The 22,049-nt window shown below is 33.7% G+C and overlaps 1 protein-coding gene across 1 annotated transcript in view; it reads right to left on the bottom strand.

Moving 5' to 3' along the window:
- The window catches only part of LOC128216227 (dual serine/threonine and tyrosine protein kinase-like), a 28,046-nt gene extending 6,978 nt beyond the window's left edge, over positions 1–21,068 (bottom strand). The window contains exons 1-6 of the mRNA XM_052922798.1: positions 20,013–21,068; positions 7,973–8,050; positions 4,606–4,703; positions 2,540–2,748; positions 1,196–1,352; positions 377–529 (exon numbers count right to left, since the gene is read on the bottom strand). Of these exons, the coding sequence (XP_052778758.1) occupies positions 377–529; positions 1,196–1,352; positions 2,540–2,748; positions 4,606–4,703; positions 7,973–8,050; positions 20,013–20,156 (839 nt within the window). The 5' untranslated portion in view covers positions 20,157–21,068. The remainder of the gene's footprint in view (positions 1–376; positions 530–1,195; positions 1,353–2,539; positions 2,749–4,605; positions 4,704–7,972; positions 8,051–20,012) is intronic.
- Positions 21,069–22,049: the final 981 nt, after the last annotated feature.

Genomic DNA, 22,049 nt, shown 5'->3' with positions numbered 1-22,049 from the left:
GCATCACATTTCTAGTCCCATTTTAAAGATATTTAATTATTAATATATTTCTTCTCACTCAAGCTATTTTAATCAAGAAGAACAAACCAGTCTATTCAGTCTTTGAAGCACAATCCGAGAACAGATCTCTCTTCTGTAGACAAAAGATGATGAGAAATAATGCCGGGATACTGCTTTCCTAGGAATAATTGAATAAACCAGTCTATCCAGCCTTCCCATGAGACCCAGTCCAGAGTTGTTTTGATTGCCAAGTATAGATCTTTCTGTAGTAGATCCATGAAAGGTAAAACCGCTGGGATACCGCTTCTTTAGGAATAATTAAATAAACCAGTCTACTCAGCAAACCTTGAAATCCAGTCAGTCTATCCAGGCTTACCTTGAGACCCAGTCCAGATTTTGTTTGATTGCCGAGTACAGATCTCTCTGAAGTCGATCCATGATGAACAATACAGCGGGAGTACCACTTCCGTAGCTGTAGTCGATAACAGAGCCACGTAACATAACGACTCTGTCATGGTCGGGGATATTCCTGAAAATATTTCAAACCAATAAATTAATTGTCAACTTTCATCTAACAGAATATGAGTGAGCTAGGACGCCTCTTTACCTCTTGGGAACTTCGTCAAGCTCTGTAAATCATTGAGTCACACCGCGTTACAACTTATGTATGATTAGGGATGTTCCTAAATCTATGTCTGAAAACAATTCTCAGCATAATTTTCATTGAATGGTAATCGGCTAGGATGCCTCATATATATACAGCTCGAGTACTTCTTCCGTAGCTGTTTGAGTTGATAAGAGAGCCACGTAACAATTTACACCTCTGTCATGGTCAGAAATAATGCTTAAACAAATTGGTAAGATCTCTACTTTATAGATGTCACTGACAGTAAGGTCTGTTTTTCATTCGTTCATGATGAGTAATACTGCTTAGGCTTCTGAAAGTATAACATGAACTCACTCATTTAAAGGGTTTTAAAATAAGTTTGTCTATTTTCATTTCCATGTAAAAGGCGTGTATTTGAAAGAAAGGGAAGGGTGACTTATTTCACAAATAAATGAATGGAATACCAATGTTGTTTTCTCGTTAAAGGGGTATAACTCAATTATTCTCCTTCTACAAAAACAGACGAGGCTATGAACAGTCAAGCCAATGAGCGGACGAGCCATTAATGAATAAAGAGAAACTACTTACTTTGTGTAGAAGAACTCAAGAGCAAGATCATTCCAGTGTTTCTCGTCCGGAGGAACAACTGACTTTATGGCACAGGGGGTGTAACTTGCCCATGAGTCACAAGAGTAGACAACTCCGTATTGACCACGGCCGATTTCTCGCCCCATCTGTGGCATACCTGAAAAGAATCATGACAGGAACGATGACAAAGTTATAGATTCGTAAATTTTGATGAACAAGAGGACCCTGAAGGCCCTGTATGGCTCACCTGTTCCAATAAAGATCATCAAGAATAACATTCTGATCAAGTTCCATGAACATATAGTCATAAATGTGTCCTCTAGAGTGTTAACATGCTTTTCCTATTATTTGGCCTGGTGACCTAGTTTTTGACCGCACATGACCCAGATTCGAACTTGGCCTAGAGCTAATCAATATAAACATTCTGACTAAGTTTCATAAACATGCAGTCATAAATGTGACCTCTAAAGTGCTAACAAGCTTTTCCTTTAATTTGACCTAGTGACTTAGTTTTTAACCCCAGATGACCCAATATCGAACTCGTCCAAGATTTTATTGAGGGTAACATTCTGACCAAATTTCATTTAGATTGTGCCCAAATTGTGACCTCTAGAGTGTTAACAGTCAATTTGTTGACGGACGACGATGACGGACGACGGACACAGGGCAATCACATTAGCTCACCTTGAGCACTTCATGCTCAGGTGAGCTAAAAACTATACAATTTATAACAAAACAAAGTACAAAAAGGCAGTACTAATTTTCTTGGAAGACTAAACATTTTGAATTTAATATTCATTCTTTACTGCTCTGTGAATGTCAAGAATTAGTGAAGTTAAAGTTTCTGGAAGCTAAAAAGGACACTGAACTTAAAGCAACTGGGGCCGATTTCTCGAAACTACTTAAAATTGTTTCAAGTTGTCTAATCGTAGCTCACCATTTTTGTTCTTCTAAATTTTGTGAAATGTTTGCCTCTGTAAGGGTATTTTGACTGTATATTGAAGAGATCTTTCTGATTATCACAAAAAAGTAAGTTTTAAAGTTTTATTTATCAAAATCAGAAGTACAAAATTTGCTAATCAACATAATATTATAAAGCTACTTATGTCTGTGAAATTTAAGAACTTTCGAAAAATCAGGGCCTGTGAAATAATTGGACTTAAAATAATAACTCTGCGACCACATTAATTTTAATAAATAGATTGTTAAGAACAAACTCCTTGATTTCATAATGAAAAAAAAATAAAAATAAATAAAAATGAGGCCTAATAAACGATTTTAAGTGGGTACTTAATGAGTTGGCAGGAAAACACCAAACACGCTAATAATCGATCGTAGCCTTACCATAAAGTATGACATCTTTTAGCGAGGTGCTTTCAAGCGCAACCTTGGCAACTCTCGGTGCATGCACTTTCCGTAGTTTCAACCGCTCCTCTTTGATCTTAGTAAGTCGTCCCGAGTGCTTCATTTCCAGTTGCTTGAGTGCTGTCAGAAAGGCATCGTGGGATTTGTTAAGACGATCTTTGATCTGGGATGATATGCTCTTTGCTAATCTGAAAATGTAATTTTTTTAACGGTTTAAGAAAAATGCATAAAACATCCATTTTTTAACTTAAATATTAAATCTGCGATCTAATTTTTTATCAGCAGTGTTATATAACTGGTTTCCATGGATTTACGCAAAAATTGGCTTATTAAAAGACAAAAAAAAAGTTAAAATTATGTTCAATCTGTGAGAGTGCAGCTTTAAATACATTTACGTACAATTTGAAGGAAGAATCTACCTAAAACATCTTTCCAAATCAAGAATCTACCAAAAGATTTCAGGAGAATTTTTTTTTTTAAATGTTATAGTTGGACATAAAAACTTAGAATAGGTCAGGAAAACAGAAAAAATAATTTCATTTTGCTATGCCTTAGGAATGACATCATCATCTCTTACAATGTAATACTTGCCTACTTACTATTTATTTCCTTTTTCAATACAAAAGAAAAGATTTTCCCATTCAATCCTCAGACTGTAAAATGCTTGGACAGAAACGCGCCTATCTGTCTGTCTCTCTGTCTGTAGGCCTCTCAGACACAAGGTTCAGGTTAAAAGGCTACTTAGCAGAAATATTAAACTTCTTAATTTTCATGTATTCCTACATTTTCAGAACCCATGCTTTTTTCTGATTTTACAGAATATTTCATGGGGATAATAGGCTATCGATCTTTGAATTTAATAACACTTTTTAGAAAAACCCGCCTATTTGTATGTGCAAGTAAAGTCAATTTGTAAATTGAGTCATGGGCTAAAATTTCAAAATAGTGAAAAATATCAAATTGATATTTTCAATGTTTGAAACAATGAAATATCAATTTTATTTCACTGATAAATATCTAAAAATCACTGGAAAGCATAATTATAATAACACTTTTATAATAATTGTTATCAACTTTATTATAAAACGTCTGTGGCTTTTAACCTGGTTGAGCCAAGACCCAGGCCAACCCCTCGTTGGCAATCTTTTTCTTCCGGTCATTGTCAATCCACTGACTCTAGCTCCACAGTATCATTATATTATAATTATTATCATGTCTCCATGTCTTCATTTAACGGTAAAGCAGTTTTGATAAGGGGGTTTGTTTGTAGTTTTTGTTTTTGTTTATGTAGGGTTAGTTTTTTTTGGTGTTTGTGTTTGTGTTGTATGGTCTAGGCATTGTTGAGTTATCACTTGGGCAAGCTTTAAAATCCTTTTACCAATAAAGGTCTCTATGACCTTGACCTTTGGCCGGAAGACCCCTCAAATCAATAGCGGTCATCTACTAGTCAGGCCCAACGTTCATGTCAAGATTGATGACCATAGTTCCAGGAATTGTAGAGTTTGCATCCAAGGTCACTGTAACCTTTGACCAGATGACCCCTAAAATCAATAGGAGTTATCTACTGGTCGGGCCCAACCTCCAAGTCAAGTTTGAGGGCCATGGGTGCAGGCATTGTCAAGTTATCAATCGGACAACCTTTTAGCATTCAAGGTCACCTTGACCTTGACCTTTGACTTTATGATCCCTAAAATAAATAGAGGTCATTTCCTGGTCAGGTTCAGTCTTCATGTCAAGTTAGATGACCATAGGTCTAGGCATTGTTGAGTTATTACTTGGACAAGCTTTGACAACCTTTTACTTTCAAAGGTGACCTTTCAACCGATGAACCCTAAAATAAAAAAGGGTCGCCTACTGGTCAGGCCCAACCTTCATGTCAAGTTTGATGACCATACGTCCAGGAATTATCGAGTTATCACTCGGACAAGCCTTGGTCTACCGACGGACCGTCTGACTGACCGACATGTGCAAAGCAATAAACCCCCTCTTCTTCGAAGGGGGGGGGGGGCATAATATTTATTATAACCATAGCCTCATAGACATACCTGGTAGCACTTAGACTGGCCAACATCTCGGCAGCAACTTTTTTCTTCCAATCATCATCAATACGGGGACTCTGGCTCCACGGCATACCCTGGACAATCTGATGGAAAGTGAAAATAGTTTAGTGTTCATACATCAAACACATGAATTATACTAACACACTCAGTTAACATGTTGTTTTTTTTCTTATTATACTTCAAACACATGAATTATACTTATAAACTGTTAACATGAAAATCGTTTAGTTTTAATTATATCTGAAACACACAACTTTTACAAACAATCATATGGAAATCTTTGCATTTTTAGTGTGCTTCAAAACACTAGATTATACTAACAAACTGTTCTCATGGAAATTTTTTAGTTTTTATCATTCCTGAAACACATGAATTAGACTAATCAACTGTTAACATGGAAATCTTTTTGTTTCTTTTATAGCTCAAACACATTAATTATACTAACAATCAGTTAACAACATCTCGCAACAATTAAAATCTATGATGTAAAATATAATTTTATCACTGTGTTCTCTATATTATAAGTTTAGCCATGATTAAAAAAAAAAATCCATATCAAATTTCTATTCCTTACAATCATGCTTCTCATATTAATATGAAAAACTAAAGAAACAAACTCAGTAGCCAATATGTTCATAATAAATATGTATCAATTTATTTAAAATTAACCTTAAAATGAATATTTTTTATTTGAACCTCGAGTGAAGAAATGATTATGTAATAGACAATTGTTAAGCAAGTTTTGAAAGTACACGAATAATATCAATTGAAGACATAGAACCTCATATTAAGAAACAAGAGATATATATTTAGTTACAGTATTAATTCTTATATATAAACAAATAATCTCCAAAACAAGAAGCTTATGTTTTAATCTCGGGGAAACAAACGATGGACCCATTTATTGTTCAGAACTTTGTCAAAGTTAACAATTATGTTAAAGGGGCTATTAATTAAAAAGACACCAGATGATACAATAAATTTATTGCAAGATAAAAAAGAAAAATTGTCAAAAACTTAAAAATTGACATGTTGTGTACAACGCATTGAATCTTACTTTCTGATGTATCACATCACTTAAAACACAAACATTCATGCATCTTTCGCAGTTTTTGAGCATAAACAAAATTCAATTCGAAATTTACTATGGTTGTCTACCATGTAAATCCCAGTAAGTTTAAAAATAGCATCAGTATATTTATCTGTACTCATAAACAGATATAAATTAAACTTGAAAACCAGTATACGCTTTTTTAAATGGGAAAACACAGATGAGACAGCAATTTTTAACATAATATTTTTGCTTTTTTTATTTTAACCATGTAATTAAAAAAGTGACATTTCATTGACCCCTTCTAGCTGGCATTGACAATTCTAGGCTTGATTTGAGGAAATACGGCATTTGCCGATTTTCGGACAATCTGGTGTCTAGCCGCTTTAATGTCATCCTTGTTAACTTTCAAATCTGTATAAATCTGGAAAATTCACAGATACGTTTATGATCCGCAGGAAGATTAACAAGATTTGAGACAATTGTTAAACCGTATTTGTTTTAATTATATATATATGAACACATCATAAAATATTTCACATTAAAAAAATAAGGACTATGTCGTTTATCACATTGTTAACCATTGTTAACTTTAACAAATTTCTGAACAATAAATTATTGGGCCTATGTTATTGTTTTTTTCAAGAAAATGTAATGCTTAAGGGTTTGTTTTTATAAACAATTATTATTTACTATGAATTGGTACACAGAAAGTCATGCATGTATTTCCATAACATTTAAAAGATGATTTATAAGTGTATGCACTCTCTGTACATTGTAAATTTAATTACCATATAGTAATTTATTTTTAAAGGTGCACAAATTAAAGGTTGATGCCCCAAAATATATTTTTTTAATTTTTAAATTAATGCATTATCATGTTTAACTCATTGACTTTAATGATCTGACATCAAAAACATGCATATGATTTATTAGTTACAGATAAAAAATAATAGTAATATATTTTGGTGTTTTTTTTAACGGTGGAATTTGTGGCCACATAGCTGAATAAATTTAAACAAAAATAAAAAATGGTTCATATTTTTTTAAATGTACCTAAATGATATGCGTTTTTTTTTTTAATTTGATCTTTTATGTAAGACCAATGAGTTCAACATGATAATGCATTAATTTTAAAGTTTTTTTTTTTTTTTAAACACCCTATTATGTGCCCCTTTAAGCAGAAAAAATGCATCAAGTGCATACATATAACCAGATTATATTATTTTCTTCTAAGAAAATGCAAGGCTCTGTAAATATTTGTAAACGTTCCAAGAAGGCGCCGCAGCAAATGCACAGCGCAGTATTTTTAAACATGCCCATCGGCTTCAATATTTATGGTGTACCATTAGGACTTGTATTTTAGTCTCCGCAAAGTTTATAATGTACATTGATATAAATAGTGCTAAAAAATTAATACAATTATTAATCTCTCACATTAGTGAGGTATAGTGTTGTCAGTGTGTGTATACCATGTGATAAATTACGTCATAAACGTCGCAAGGTAATACTTTGGTTTGAATAATGCACCAGTCAATTGTCACCATGCCCAAGGTCCGGGGGTATACCGTGGATAGCGGGGGAAATGGGCTGTGTTTTTACCTTTCAGGTGGTCCTGCAGTGTCGGGTGAATGTGGTGGTTTTGTCTTTGCGCCAAAAATAGCAGGGAATGGTCCTTACCTAGAGTCCCTGGGGTACGGGGCATTAGGCAGGGATTTTACCAGCAGTTCGTCCCCTGTTTACACAGGCTTGGCTTGCCCGGAAGACTAAGTCCCCGCTATTCCCCGGACCTGAGGGGGGGGGGGGTTAAAATTGACTGGTGCATATAAAGACAAAATAAGCTTCCCTTTATCTTCATCATTTGATATGAAACGAAGGGCAGACAATGCCACTTAAAGAGCCCCGCCATTGGCTTATTACCAGAGTTTGATGAGGTGATTAGTTTCCTCAAACACTTCGACAAACCTGTTTCCAGGTTATTGTTTTGACAGTGATCCATCAGGCAGTGGTTTTGTGAAAAGGTTCGTTTAGGAAAAACTTAACGCTCAATCAAACTTTGGTAAAGGACCAAAGGCAGTGCTCTGTGAGTGGCGTAGACTGTGGATTGTATGATTTAAAATGGTGAAGTTATCTTTATTTAAAGCAAAATATTGCCTTGGAAGAAAACATTTATGACGAAATGTATCACCTGGTATACACAGACTGCGTTGTGGAGTATTGGGAGGAAACGCTTAGACCTCGCTAAACTCACTGTTAAAAGACTTGTCCCAAAGAGTACACCATATCTTTCAAACTGATTACCTTCCTCATTTTACGTCGTATTGACTGTCTGCAAGTGTTTTCCATTTCTAATTCAAGCCTATAGGCTGTGATTATCATCTGATGGAGCAAAGCAGGTTAATATATTTGGATTACCTCGGCCATTTTCTATGAACAACAACCTCAGAAGTATTTTGACTTCTTTACATTTTACTACGCTCCAAGTAAAACAGCATACGCTCCAAGTCAAACCACATAGAAATTTCAATTTAGAAGTTAAACATAATGACTTTACTCTTGAGACTCTTCCTTATTTATACAATAATACAATAATAGCTTGCGATTGATTCAAACTGAGTCATACAAAATACACTATACACAGAATGAATACTATTATTTAAAATTTTATAAACTTCTTCTACTGATGTACCTGCATTTTTTTTAATAATAAGCTTGTTTTGGATAGAAAATGGCCGAGGTGTTCCGAATGCAGGTTAATTTAGAAATATTCTTCCACATTTACTTGAAGCTTTGAAAAATAAATGATGAGTAACAACTGTGTTCCGAAGTTGTAATCCCAAGCAAAGCATACAAACATCATACACAGTATATAATAACTGTGGAAGCTGTTTGTTCATGAATCATAGTAGGTATACACTGAGCCCATATTCATTCACATTTTGAGTCTCTGTTCAATATCATTTTAAGTCTCTGTTCAATAACATTTTGAGTCTCTGTTCAATAATTTTGAGTCTCAGTTCATACACAGTTTGAGTCTCAGTTCATTCATATTTTAAGTCTCAGTTCATTCACATAGGTAATAGGTCTCAGTTCATTTACATTTTGAGTCTCAGTTCTTTCATATTTTGAGTCTCAGTTCATTAACATTTTGAGTCTCAGTTCATAAATGTTTTAAGTCTCAGTTTATGATCATTTTGAGTCTCAGTTCTTTCACATTTTGAGTCTCAGTTCATTAACATTTTGAGTCTCAGTTCATAAATGTTTTAAGTCTCAGTTTGAGGATGAGACTCAGGAAAGTAAATTTCAAAATGTTAACTGTATCTTATATATAATAGTTCTTAACAAAAAGGGTGTATTATTATATTAACAAAATGTTATTTTAAAAATATGCAGCAATTTTTACAATTATTGCCCTTCAAGTAACAATTTTATAATTCATTAAAATTTGCAATTAAGAGTCTCAATACTCTAAATCAAGACAAGAAGAAGAAGGTCTTAATCCTGGCAAGATTTAAAGCGCCATGATTGCCTGTTTTACGCCTAGTACTTTTTCCACCATTTTGGGTCTCACTTTCTGATTGGGAATCAATTTTTGACTCAATTTGGGAATTTCATTTTTCTTTAATAATGAACAAAATTGTTAAATATACAAAACAAATATATAGACACAATTTAAACATAAAGGTTGATACAAGTTTGTTTCTTTCAAAATACACCAACTCAACTTCTCGGTACTGTTGAAATTAGTGTACTTAATAAGAACCTTTCTGGGTTAATGATGACTTACATAAAATGAAATGAATGTTTTGTGAAAGAATGATTGTCCAAGTTGTAAGGCATGGATGGGTTACCTGTACCCACAGGCAGGGGTACGTTTTGATGGGAACCCGCTGGCTAGGGTACATTTTGGTGGGAACCTGCCGGCAGGGGTATATTTTGGTAGGTAAACCCGCCAGCTGGGTACATTTTTGAGGGGTCACCTGGGAATAATATGAGTACCCGGAACCCAACAAATACAGCAATACCATCTAAATGATTTGTGATTTTGGGTCTGTAACGTTAGCTATTTCACCTGCTGCTTGTTGAAATTATAAAGCTATTTCTTTAATCCATGTACTTTTTCATAGATGACATAACCACCACCACTCTGTCACAAAGACAGAGCTCATATGAACAGAAATGACACAAGATAAAAAGACATCCGAACCATTTTTGTTTCAGACAACATGGTTTTTGTTATATGACATGATTATTCTGCTGAATGTATGTATATAATTAATAACCCATATCCAGGTAACCATGGGCAGTTGATGATCAGGGACCCGGTACCAAATTTTTTACCCCTCCATGCCCTCACTTGGAACTAAGTAGAAAGTGGAAGTCGATTGCAGATAGTTTAAAGACTGTTAAAAGTTGGAATGCATGCCTGGACAGAAAAGAATAACGATTTTGTCTCATTAAGTTTGAGGTCGTTTTTGGCTGTTTTAAGCAGGCTTTATATAAGCTGTACATAGCCAAGATTGTCCAAAGCTTTGATCATTCGATGCACATTCAATCACCTTATATATCCATCCATATCGAGTAGCCTGCACATTTACCATTGATACAGTTTCAATCATATTATTTCCATTTCAAAGTGAAGTACATTTTAGCTCAATTAATATCAAATACCAAAGCTCATAATTATATATATTTGAATATGCTCAAATCTAGCAGACCTACATGATTTTTTTCTTATGAATCTCAGATATCTAATACATATACCATATTTTTCAAAATAAATGCACCCTGCAATGTCATTTTTATGAACGTGATTAAAAAAAATTCTCCAAAATTGGTGTTGTGTAACTTAAAATTGGTGTTATTTAACCTAAGAGTTGTACACAAGCGTATAAATTAAATGTCAACAAAATGACCGACTGATATATCATCTAACAGCCAAATGAGCTAAAACAAGGTTTTTAATCATGAAAACTTTTCTTATTATGTTGTGTGATAATACCAAAAAACAGTCCCCCTGAACATCTATTAGGGAATGTACGTCTATGTAGAAAAATACAGAATTTTATGCATTCAGTGTTAGTCTACAGCTAATGTCATATATGATTCTTGATTAAATGAAAATACATTATTTCTATAAAACTTTTATTATTGTACGTTCATTATTGCACATGCTTATTGATAAGTTAAAGCACAACAGGCATTCCCTGACTGCAAAACAACATCACCAGGCTGCCCAGTCACATGACTTGATCACATGACCAGGTCACATGGTATTACCTGCTTCATTCTTTGGAGGAGTAAATGGATGAAAGTAGAACTTGATCGGACTGTTATCTCAACTTGGTACGCAGCATTGAGTATCTGAAATTGATTACATTCATGCTCCATGCAAAGAAGGTTATGTAAAAATACAAATGATATTTACAATGTTGGATAATCATATTCAAGTGACTCGCTCATGTTTTTGGACCAATAATTAGTTTTTCCGGTAATGCATCTGAAAACACATATTTAATCATTATCTTACTCTACGGTATTGAAATTGCAGAAAAAATATTTTGGTTTTAGTGGGGTTTGAACCAACGCCAGTAAAGTCAAGAAATAATTAGAAAACAGCCTGCTAGTCCACACAGCCACCAGAATTTTACAAAAGTGGTGGATATGTAAAACTGTTAAGAATACATTGATAACATCACGTGATAATGTCAATCAACCAATCACTCAACACCACAGCCTAAATTAAATTTCAATGGCGTTATATACGCTAATGAAAATTATGGTCTTCAAAGACGATATTCGAGCAAATATCAACATTTGCTGAAAGGTTCAATTTTTTTGGTATTTTTGTTTTAGCACTCTTTGTGATTTGCCACACTTTATTTTGTAAAAAGAAAGAACATTTTAAAAACCATGAGCGAGTCACATTAAAGACATTAAAAGAACAGGGAGCCGTTTCACAAGTTTACTGCAATTTTTAAAAGATACATCAGGAAACACAATCTTACAGAAAAGTGCCTTAATATTAAAATCAGAAACAAACAATTTATTTTTTTGGGCCTGAATAAAAAAAATCCAGTAGTTCTCAAGACATGAACAGTGGTAATGATACAAATGTGAAAGTACTTGAACTTTAACCAAAGAAGAATATTTAGAAAAGACAATCATAAACAATGAAAGTCCTTCTTTTAAAGCTGCACTCTCACAGATTGACTGTTTTGTCAAAACGATCAATCTGAGAGAGCTGTGCAGCTTTAAATAGCATCTACGGCCAAAACAGTGTTCTAGTTGTAAGGTTCTGGTTGTAAGTTGAGATTATAATCTTAATGTCCAGGGGCGGGTTCAGGAATCAGCGTTAAAGGGGTCATAACTAATAGGGGTGCAAACTTTTGACACCCATTTTAACCCTATTACCATAATTTATATGGCTTAGAATGTTTCAAGGGGGGTGGGGGGGGGGGGGGTAATTACTCCCCATAGAAATGTTTAGCAATCCAAATGGTGCATTTTGACGTTATTTTATTACTTTTATTCTCAAATATCAACATAAAAAAATGTGGGGGGGGGGGAAGTGGGCGCAGGGTAATATTTTGCACTTTTTCAAGTGGTGGAATAATGAATGGAAAACCCCATTTAACAACAAGGTCATATTGTGTTGCTTCCTTAATTATGGTTTTAACTAATTAATTACTAGCTTAAGTGTAGTACTTATAAATATTTCACAAAATAACAAAACTATGACATATTAAAGCTGCACTCTTACAGAATGAACGTTTTGACAACTTTTTTGACACAAGATAAAAAGACATCCGAACCATTTTTGTTTCAGACAACATGGTTTTTGTTATATGACATGATTATTCTGCTGAATGTATGTATATAATTAATAACCCATATCCAGGTAACCATGGGCAGTTGATGATCAGGGACCCGGTACCAAATTTTTTACCCCTCCATGCCCTCACTTGGAACTAAGTAGAAAGTGGAAGTCGATTGCAGATAGTTTAAAGACTGTTAAAAGTTGGAATGCATGCCTGGACAGAAAAGAATAACGATTTTGTCTCATTAAGTTTGAGGTCGTTTTTGGCTGTTTTAAGCAGGCTTTATATAAGCTGTACATAGCCAAGATTGTCCAAAGCTTTGATCATTCGATGCACATTCAATCACCTTATATATCCATCCATATCGAGTAGCCTGCACATTTACCATTGATACAGTTTCAATCATATTATTTCCATTTCAAAGTGAAGTACATTTTAGCTCAATTAATATCAAATACCAAAGCTCATAATTATATATATTTGAATATGCTCAAATCTAGCAGACCTACATGATTTTTTTCTTATGAATCTCAGATATCTAATACATATACCATATTTTTCAAAATAAATGCACCCTGCAATGTCATTTTTATGAACGTGATTAAAAAAAATTCTCCAAAATTGGTGTTGTGTAACTTAAAATTGGTGTTATTTAACCTAAGAGTTGTACACAAGCGTATAAATTAAATGTCAACAAAATGACCGACTGATATATCATCTAACAGCCAAATGAGCTAAAACAAGGTTTTTAATCATGAAAACTTTTCTTATTATGTTGTGTGATAATACCAAAAAACAGTCCCCCTGAACATCTATTAGGGAATGTACGTCTATGTAGAAAAATACAGAATTTTATGCATTCAGTGTTAGTCTACAGCTAATGTCATATATGATTCTTGATTAAATGAAAATACATTATTTCTATAAAACTTTTATTATTGTACGTTCATTATTGCACATGCTTATTGATAAGTTAAAGCACAACAGGCATTCCCTGACTGCAAAACAACATCACCAGGCTGCCCAGTCACATGACTTGATCACATGACCAGGTCACATGGTATTACCTGCTTCATTCTTTGGAGGAGTAAATGGATGAAAGTAGAACTTGATCGGACTGTTATCTCAACTTGGTACGCAGCATTGAGTATCTGAAATTGATTACATTCATGCTCCATGCAAAGAAGGTTATGTAAAAATACAAATGATATTTACAATGTTGGATAATCATATTCAAGTGACTCGCTCATGTTTTTGGACCAATAATTAGTTTTTCCGGTAATGCATCTGAAAACACATATTTAATCATTATCTTACTCTACGGTATTGAAATTGCAGAAAAAATATTTTGGTTTTAGTGGGGTTTGAACCAACGCCAGTAAAGTCAAGAAATAATTAGAAAACAGCCTGCTAGTCCACACAGCCACCAGAATTTTACAAAAGTGGTGGATATGTAAAACTGTTAAGAATACATTGATAACATCACGTGATAATGTCAATCAACCAATCACTCAACACCACAGCCTAAATTAAATTTCAATGGCGTTATATACGCTAATGAAAATTATGGTCTTCAAAGACGATATTCGAGCAAATATCAACATTTGCTGAAAGGTTAAATTTTTTTGGTATTTTTGTTTTAGCACTCTTTGTGATTTGCCACACTTTATTTTGTAAAAAGAAAGAACATTTTAAAAACCATGAGCGAGTCACATTAAAGACATTAAAAGAACAGGGAGCCGTTTCACAAGTTTACTGCAATTTTTAAAAGATACATCAGGAAACACAATCTTACAGAAAAGTGCCTTAATATTAAAATCAGAAACAAACAATTTATTTTTTTGGGCCTGAATAAAAAAAATCCAGTAGTTCTCAAGACATGAACAGTGGTAATGATACAAATGTGAAAGTACTTGAACTTTAACCAAAGAAGAATATTTAGAAAAGACAATCATAAACAATGAAAGTCCTTCTTTTAAAGCTGCACTCTCACAGATTGACTGTTTTGTCAAAACGATCAATCTGAGAGAGCTGTGCAGCTTTAAATAGCATCTACGGCCAAAACAGTGTTCTAGTTGTAAGGTTCTGGTTGTAAGTTGAGATTATAATCTTAATGTCCAGGGGCGGGTTCAGGAATCAGCGTTAAAGGGGTCATAACTAATAGGGGTGCAAACTTTTGACACCCATTTTAACCCTATTACCATAATTTATATGGCTTAGAATGTTTCAAGGGGGGTGGGGGGGGGGGGGGTAATTACTCCCCATAGAAATGTTTAGCAATCCAAATGGTGCATTTTGACGTTATTTTATTACTTTTATTCTCAAATATCAACATAAAAAAATGTGGGGGGGGGGAAGTGGGCGCAGGGTAATATTTTGCACTTTTTCAAGTGGTGGAATAATGAATGGAAAACCCCATTTAACAACAAGGTCATATTGTGTTGCTTCCTTAATTATGGTTTTAACTAATTAATTACTAGCTTAAGTGTAGTACTTATAAATATTTCACAAAATAACAAAACTATGACATATTAAAGCTGCACTCTTACAGAATGAACGTTTTGACAACTTTTTTGACACAAGATAAAAAGACTTCCGAACCATTTTTGTTTCAGACAACATGGTTTTTGTTATATGACATGATTATTCTGCTGAATGTATGTATATAATTAATAACCCATATCCAGGTAACCATGGGCAGTTGATGATCAGGGACCCGGTACCAAATTTTTTACCCCTCCATGCCCTCACTTGGAACTAAGTAGAAAGTGGAAGTCGATTGCAGATAGTTTAAAGACTGTTAAAAGTTGGAATGCATGCCTGGACAGAAAAGAATAACGATTTTGTCTCATTAAGTTTGAGGTCGTTTTTGGCTGTTTTAAGCAGGCTTTATATAAGCTGTACATAGCCAAGATTGTCCAAAGCTTTGATCATTCGATGCACATTCAATCACCTTATATATCCATCCATATCGAGTAGCCTGCACATTTACCATTGATACAGTTTCAATCATATTATTTCCATTTCAAAGTGAAGTACATTTTAGCTCAATTAATATCAAATACCAAAGCTCATAATTATATATATTTGAATATGCTCAAATCTAGCAGACCTACATGATTTTTTTCTTATGAATCTCAGATATCTAATACATATACCATATTTTTCAAAATAAATGCACCCTGCAATGTCATTTTTATGAACGTGATTAAAAAAAATTCTCCAAAATTGGTGTTGTGTAACTTAAAATTGGTGTTATTTAACCTAAGAGTTGTACACAAGCGTATAAATTAAATGTCAACAAAATGACCGACTGATATATCATCTAACAGCCAAATGAGCTAAAACAAGGTTTTTAATCATGAAAACTTTTCTTATTATGTTGTGTGATAATACCAAAAAACAGTCCCCCTGAACATCTATTAGGGAATGTACGTCTATGTAGAAAAATACAGAATTTTATGCATTCAGTGTTAGTCTACAGCTAATGTCATATATGATTCTTGATTAAATGAAAATACATTATTTCTATAAAACTTTTATTATTGTACGTTCATTATTGCACATGCTTATTGATAAGTTAAAGCACAACAGGCATTCCCTGACTGCAAAACAACATCACCAGGCTGCCCAGTCACATGACTTGATCACATGACCAGGTCACATGGTATTACCTGCTTCATTCTTTGGAGGAGTAAATGGATGAAAGTAGAACTTGATCGGACTGTTATCTCAACTTGGTACGCAGCATTGAGTATCTGAAATTGATTACATTCATGCTCCATGCAAAGAAGGTTATGTAAAAATACAAATGATATTTACAATGTTGGATAATCATATTCAAGTGACTCGCTCATGTTTTTGGACCAATAATTAGTTTTTCCGGTAATGCATCTGAAAACACATATTTAATCATTATCTTACTCTACGGTATTGAAATTGCAGAAAAAATATTTTGGTTTTAGTGGGGTTTGAACCAACGCCAGTAAAGTCAAGAAATAATTAGAAAACAGCCTGCTAGTCCACACAGCCACCAGAATTTTACAAAAGTGGTGGATATGTAAAACTGTTAAGAATACATTGATAACATCACGTGATAATGTCAATCAACCAATCACTCAACACCACAGCCTAAATTAAATTTCAATGGCGTTATATACGCTAATGAAAATTATGGTCTTCAAAGACGATATTCGAGCAAATATCAACATTTGCTGAAAGGTTCAATTTTTTTGGTATTTTTGTTTTAGCACTCTTTGTGATTTGCCACACTTTATTTTGTAAAAAGAAAGAACATTTTAAAAACCATGAGCGAGTCACATTAAAGACATTAAAAGAACAGGGAGCCGTTTCACAAGTTTACTGCAATTTTTAAAAGATACATCAGGAAACACAATCTTACAGAAAAGTGCCTTAATATTAAAATCAGAAACAAACAATTTATTTTTTTGGGCCTGAATAAAAAAATCCAGTAGTTCTCAAGACATGAACAGTGGTAATGATACAAATGTGAAAGTACTTGAACTTTAACCAAAGAAGAATATTTAGAAAAGACAATCATAAACAATGAAAGTCCTTCTTTTAAAGCTGCACTCTCACAGATTGACTGTTTTGTCAAAACGATCAATCTGAGAGAGCTGTGCAGCTTTAAATAGCATCTACGGCCAAAACAGTGTTCTAGTTGTAAGGTTCTGGTTGTAAGTTGAGATTATAATCTTAATGTCCAGGGGCGGGTTCAGGAATCAGCGTTAAAGGGGTCATAACTAATAGGGGTGCAAACTTTTGACACCCATTTTAACCCTATTACCATAATTTATATGGCTTAGAATGTTTCAAGGGGGGTGGGGGGGGGGGGGGGTAATTACTCCCCATAGAAATGTTTAGCAATCCAAATGGTGCATTTTGACGTTATTTTATTACTTTTATTCTCAAATATCAACATAAAAAAATGTGGGGGGGGGAAGTGGGCGCAGGGTAATATTTTGCACTTTTTCAAGTGGTGGAATAATGAATGGAAAACCCCATTTAACAACAAGGTCATATTGTGTTGCTTCCTTAATTATGGTTTTAACTAATTAATTACTAGCTTAAGTGTAGTACTTATAAATATTTCACAAAATAACAAAACTATGACATATTAAAGCTGCACTCTTACAGAATGAACGTTTTGACAACTTTTTTTATTTTTTGTCTAGGAACAAGCAAATTGTAGCAAAAATTAATGGAAACTAGATATATAAGACTGCTGAAAACAAGTAGATCACAGATTTTTATATTTTAGTTCAAAAATTGATGTTTTATGCATTTTTACTTTAATTTTCGAACAGAAATATGAAAATCTACAATCTGACTTTTTGTCAGCAATCTTATATCATTGGTTTGCAGATATTTACGCAAAAATTTGCTCATTCCAAGACAAAAAAAGTTGTAAAATGGTATATCTGTGAGAGTGCAGCTTTAAGTTAATTTCTCTTTACCATTTAAATTTCATTTTTTTTTTGGCTCATATCAACAGGGGCTTATAAGTAAAGAGAACAATAATAGTTATTTCCTGATATTTGTTAAAGTTGCACTTTCACAGATTAAACGTTTTGACAACTGTTTTATTTTTTGTTTTCGAATGAGCCAATTTATGTGAAAGTGCAAGAAAACTAGTGTTATAAGACTGCTGACAAAACATCAGATTGCAGATTCTCATATTAGGTTCAAAAAATGATGTTTTATGCATTTTTCTTAAACCATTAGTTACACTTAGCCATAAAATAATAATTTTTGGACGTAAATATGTAAATCTGCCATCTGATATTTTGTCAGCAGTCTTATATCACTGGTTTACAGATATTTACATGGAAATTGGCTCATTCCACGCCAAAAAATAAAAAGGTTATCAAAATGGTAAATCTGTGAAAGTGCAGCTTTAAAAGAAACCAAACATGTTTTTTGAAAAGAAGAACAGATTTTGGAATGTATGTACATTGAATAGAATTGAATTGATTACAGAAAAAACAGTATGGAAGAAATAAATGCCATAATGATATTGTAGTATGAAATTAAATAATCATAAAAAACGGCGCATTGATTTTAAAATATATAACGCCTCCAACATAAATGACGCAACGCCATTGGTCCAGGACTGGTCACATGGTGACCCCATATTATTCCATATATTGGGTCACCAAATTCATGTCTTACCAAAATGGCGCCTTTTTTTCCGATTCCAATGAATGAATGAAACATTTCACATGTAAACATATTTTTCCATATTGGGTCACCAAATTTATATTGTACCAAAATGGTGTCTATTTTCTGATTCCAATGAATATTTTGATGGATATTAATGAAACATTCAAACATGTAAACAGGTTGTCAACACGTTATATATGTTATGGGGCTTATTAAATAGGTGACGTGATATGGGATATTCTGGGCACAGGAAACCATATTCGGGTTCGAGCTTTGCTCTCATCCAATATGGTTTCCTTTGCCCCGTATATCCCATATCGGGTCTCCTACTAACCCCGTAACCTATATTACATAGACAGGTCAGGTAAAATTATAATAAAACCTCCAAGGCAATTTGAGATATATGGCTAATCACCTTTGTCATTCATATGTATTAAGACTTTATGCATCAATTATCAATAATATACAACTCTTTAATTAAAATGATAACAAGCAATGCACGAAACTTGTCCAAATATTGGGTTAATTTGTTACTGTGGTCATCACGCCTGGTGATCAGACCTTGTCCAAATGCTGGGTTATACACAACCATGGTCAATACTGATGGACAAAGAAAATAGTGGCTTAAAGGGACTAAATCACAGTCAGAAAAACGACAACAAAAAATAATAATTCATGTGAATTGTGAAGTTCCCTAAACGTGCATAATTGTGGTTAGAATGGTCTCCTGCTCTTCTGGTGTTGTTTTTTCAGTCAATAAAGGGAAATAATTCAAACATTACTTATTCCAGAGTTAAGCCCTTGCTACCCATGTGCATATTGTTCCTTGCAACGTACGGTCTAAGTTTCATGTGAATAACTTAAATGGCTTCTCAATTCTTTGTGTTATTTCGAAGGTGAAGGTTTATGTATTTACAAGCCATTACGGTGACACCTTGATGGCTATCACCAAAAACTCGACTGTTTTCTTCGGAATACCAACAAGCTAAGAATGTTAAAACAAATTACATAAACTTTAGGTGCACTAATCGTTTGAGCGGGGTCTCTTTGATTTGGTCAACACATTAACTTTCCATATCAGAGTGATAACAATATTAGAATGGGCCGATCAACCATTCAATAACTACTGTGCCAATAAGTTACAATGCTATTAAATTTAACCCACAATTTTTATTGAACATTGTCATTGACAACACAGCATAAAACAGTTACATCATCCACAGACCATGTGAAAGAAATAATACACTTGCACTAAAGTGCTTGTGAATAGTCTTATTATCGCAGGCTGTGGGTGCCTCAACTATTACGAGTAAAATACGTCAGATGCGATAACATACCTGTTTGAGTGCCTCTGTGGTGGAGTTGCTATCCGGGTGTTCCTGCTCGACTCTTTCGAGGCTTTCAAGGCATCGGGTCAACGTACCTGGAAATAACAAAGATGTTACGATTTTATTTATATTTTCAATGAACATTTTCAGCATGCGTTTGATTAGTATATTTGTTTTTCTTTTAAATGTTGTTTACATATCGATTCACTTTTAAGGAAATTTTAGGGATTTTGTGCATCAATTAATCTGTTATATATGTACTTCTTTAACCGGTTACCCAATATCGTACAACTTTCCCTAACTTAGGCCTAAAAAAAAAATACATTTGGTTCGGGTTACCCGACCCTACCTACGGAATAGGCGCCGACCCTACCGTTTTTATAGTCAGTTTGAAAAAAAAATGAAAAACTAAAAAAAATTTTTTTTTAAATTGCTTTTCAATATGTAATTTAAACCTTAAATGCTTATACAGAAGATAGCTTTAACACCATTCTCCAATGATGAAAATGATATTCTTATATAAAGCCTAATAAAAAAAAAAAATAAAAAAAAAAAAAAAGCCTACCTACCCTACCTATTTTTGAAAAGGATGTAACCCTAACCAAACAATTTTTTTTTTAGGCCTTAGCAGTTTTGGACATATTTCTGACTGATTTTTTAAACATTTTCTGTTACTGAAATTGGTCCGGCATGGTCAAAACCGGTCCAGACAGCAAATTGTTGGTTTTTTGGAGGCCTGATTATAATACTTATAGCTGAAGGTGTTGGCATGTGAGAACATTGATGTACAATAAGGCTGTTGCTTTTACAAATCTATTACCAAAAAGTTTGAGCTAATCTCATTATTTTTGGTTTTCAATAAATTGAATAATATTAACTTCTTTAAGAGTTTTTATACTTTAGATAGAAATTATCTTTATGATAATTACATACACCATTTTTCATTTATCAAAATTCAATTTCAGTATGTATTTCGGCTAATTGAAATAAGAAGTTTCGAGAAATTGCCTGGGGCCTCAGGTTTAGTCAGCAACTTCTGTAACTAACTTGTAATTTTAAGTTGCTCCAACCACAACCGTGCAGTATATTTTTTTTGATAGCACTGTAATTTATCTGCATGCTAGTTACTGAATGCTTTAGCTCCGCCTCTGCATGCTAGTTACTGAATGCTTTAGCTCCGCCTCTGCATGCTAGTTACTGAATGCTTTAGCTCCGCCTCTGCATGCTAGTTACTGAATGCTTTAGCTCCGCCTTAGTTTTTCCATTCCCATATTGATGTTGTAATAATGTAAAGATTGTACAACAAAGTTAACCTATTAACAAGGTCGTGAAGTGCATTGTAAAGTGTATACTAGTTTAGGCCGATATTCCATGGGCACACTTTCCATGTCTACTGTCTGCATCCATTGGCTGCTGTCGACATTTTAAAATGGACACCATTTGCCATTGTGTGACTTAAGCAGACACAGATCAGACTCTGGTCGGAATTGGGCAAGTAAAAGCAGGTACCATGAACAGACCCAACAGTATTAATCTTGTTTGGTTTTATTCTATGCGGACAGCTGAGGCATCAATAGCGTGTACTTGGAATATCAGCATTAGGAATCAACCTCTGGTTATTGAACTTGGTTATAATATAGCAATGGCAGGGATTTTATTCAGCGAAAATTCGAAAACGTGTTTTAAAAAAAGGCTTTTATTTTCAGAATTTTTTTACGCGTAAATGATTCAAACAATATGAAACAAACACAATTAAAACATCAGCAAAAACATTCATTCCATGAGATTTATTTACATTTATTAATTTTGAAAAAAAAATGTCTCAAAACAGCGCAAAAATATACTTTTTTTTCAAATGAGATTAACCTGGATCCTCATTTGGAGATGGCAGTCCTGGTGTTGAAATTGAAAAAAATAATTTAAATAAGGTTAATGGGACGATGTGGATTCTGAATGTCACGTGATCAGGTGAAGAAGTCAAAAATTCGAGCTCGGCTAGATTTTGTGTTTTTTCTTTGGAAAACTGGACTAAACTTAAATAAATTT

The sequence above is a fragment of the Mya arenaria genome, chromosome 14 (genome assembly GCF_026914265.1).
Source record: "Mya arenaria isolate MELC-2E11 chromosome 14, ASM2691426v1".
In the NCBI taxonomy this organism is placed as follows: domain Eukaryota; kingdom Metazoa; phylum Mollusca; class Bivalvia; order Myida; family Myidae; genus Mya; species Mya arenaria.
The sequence above is the reverse complement of the archived record's forward strand: the minus strand, read 5'-3'. Positions and strand labels throughout refer to the sequence as shown.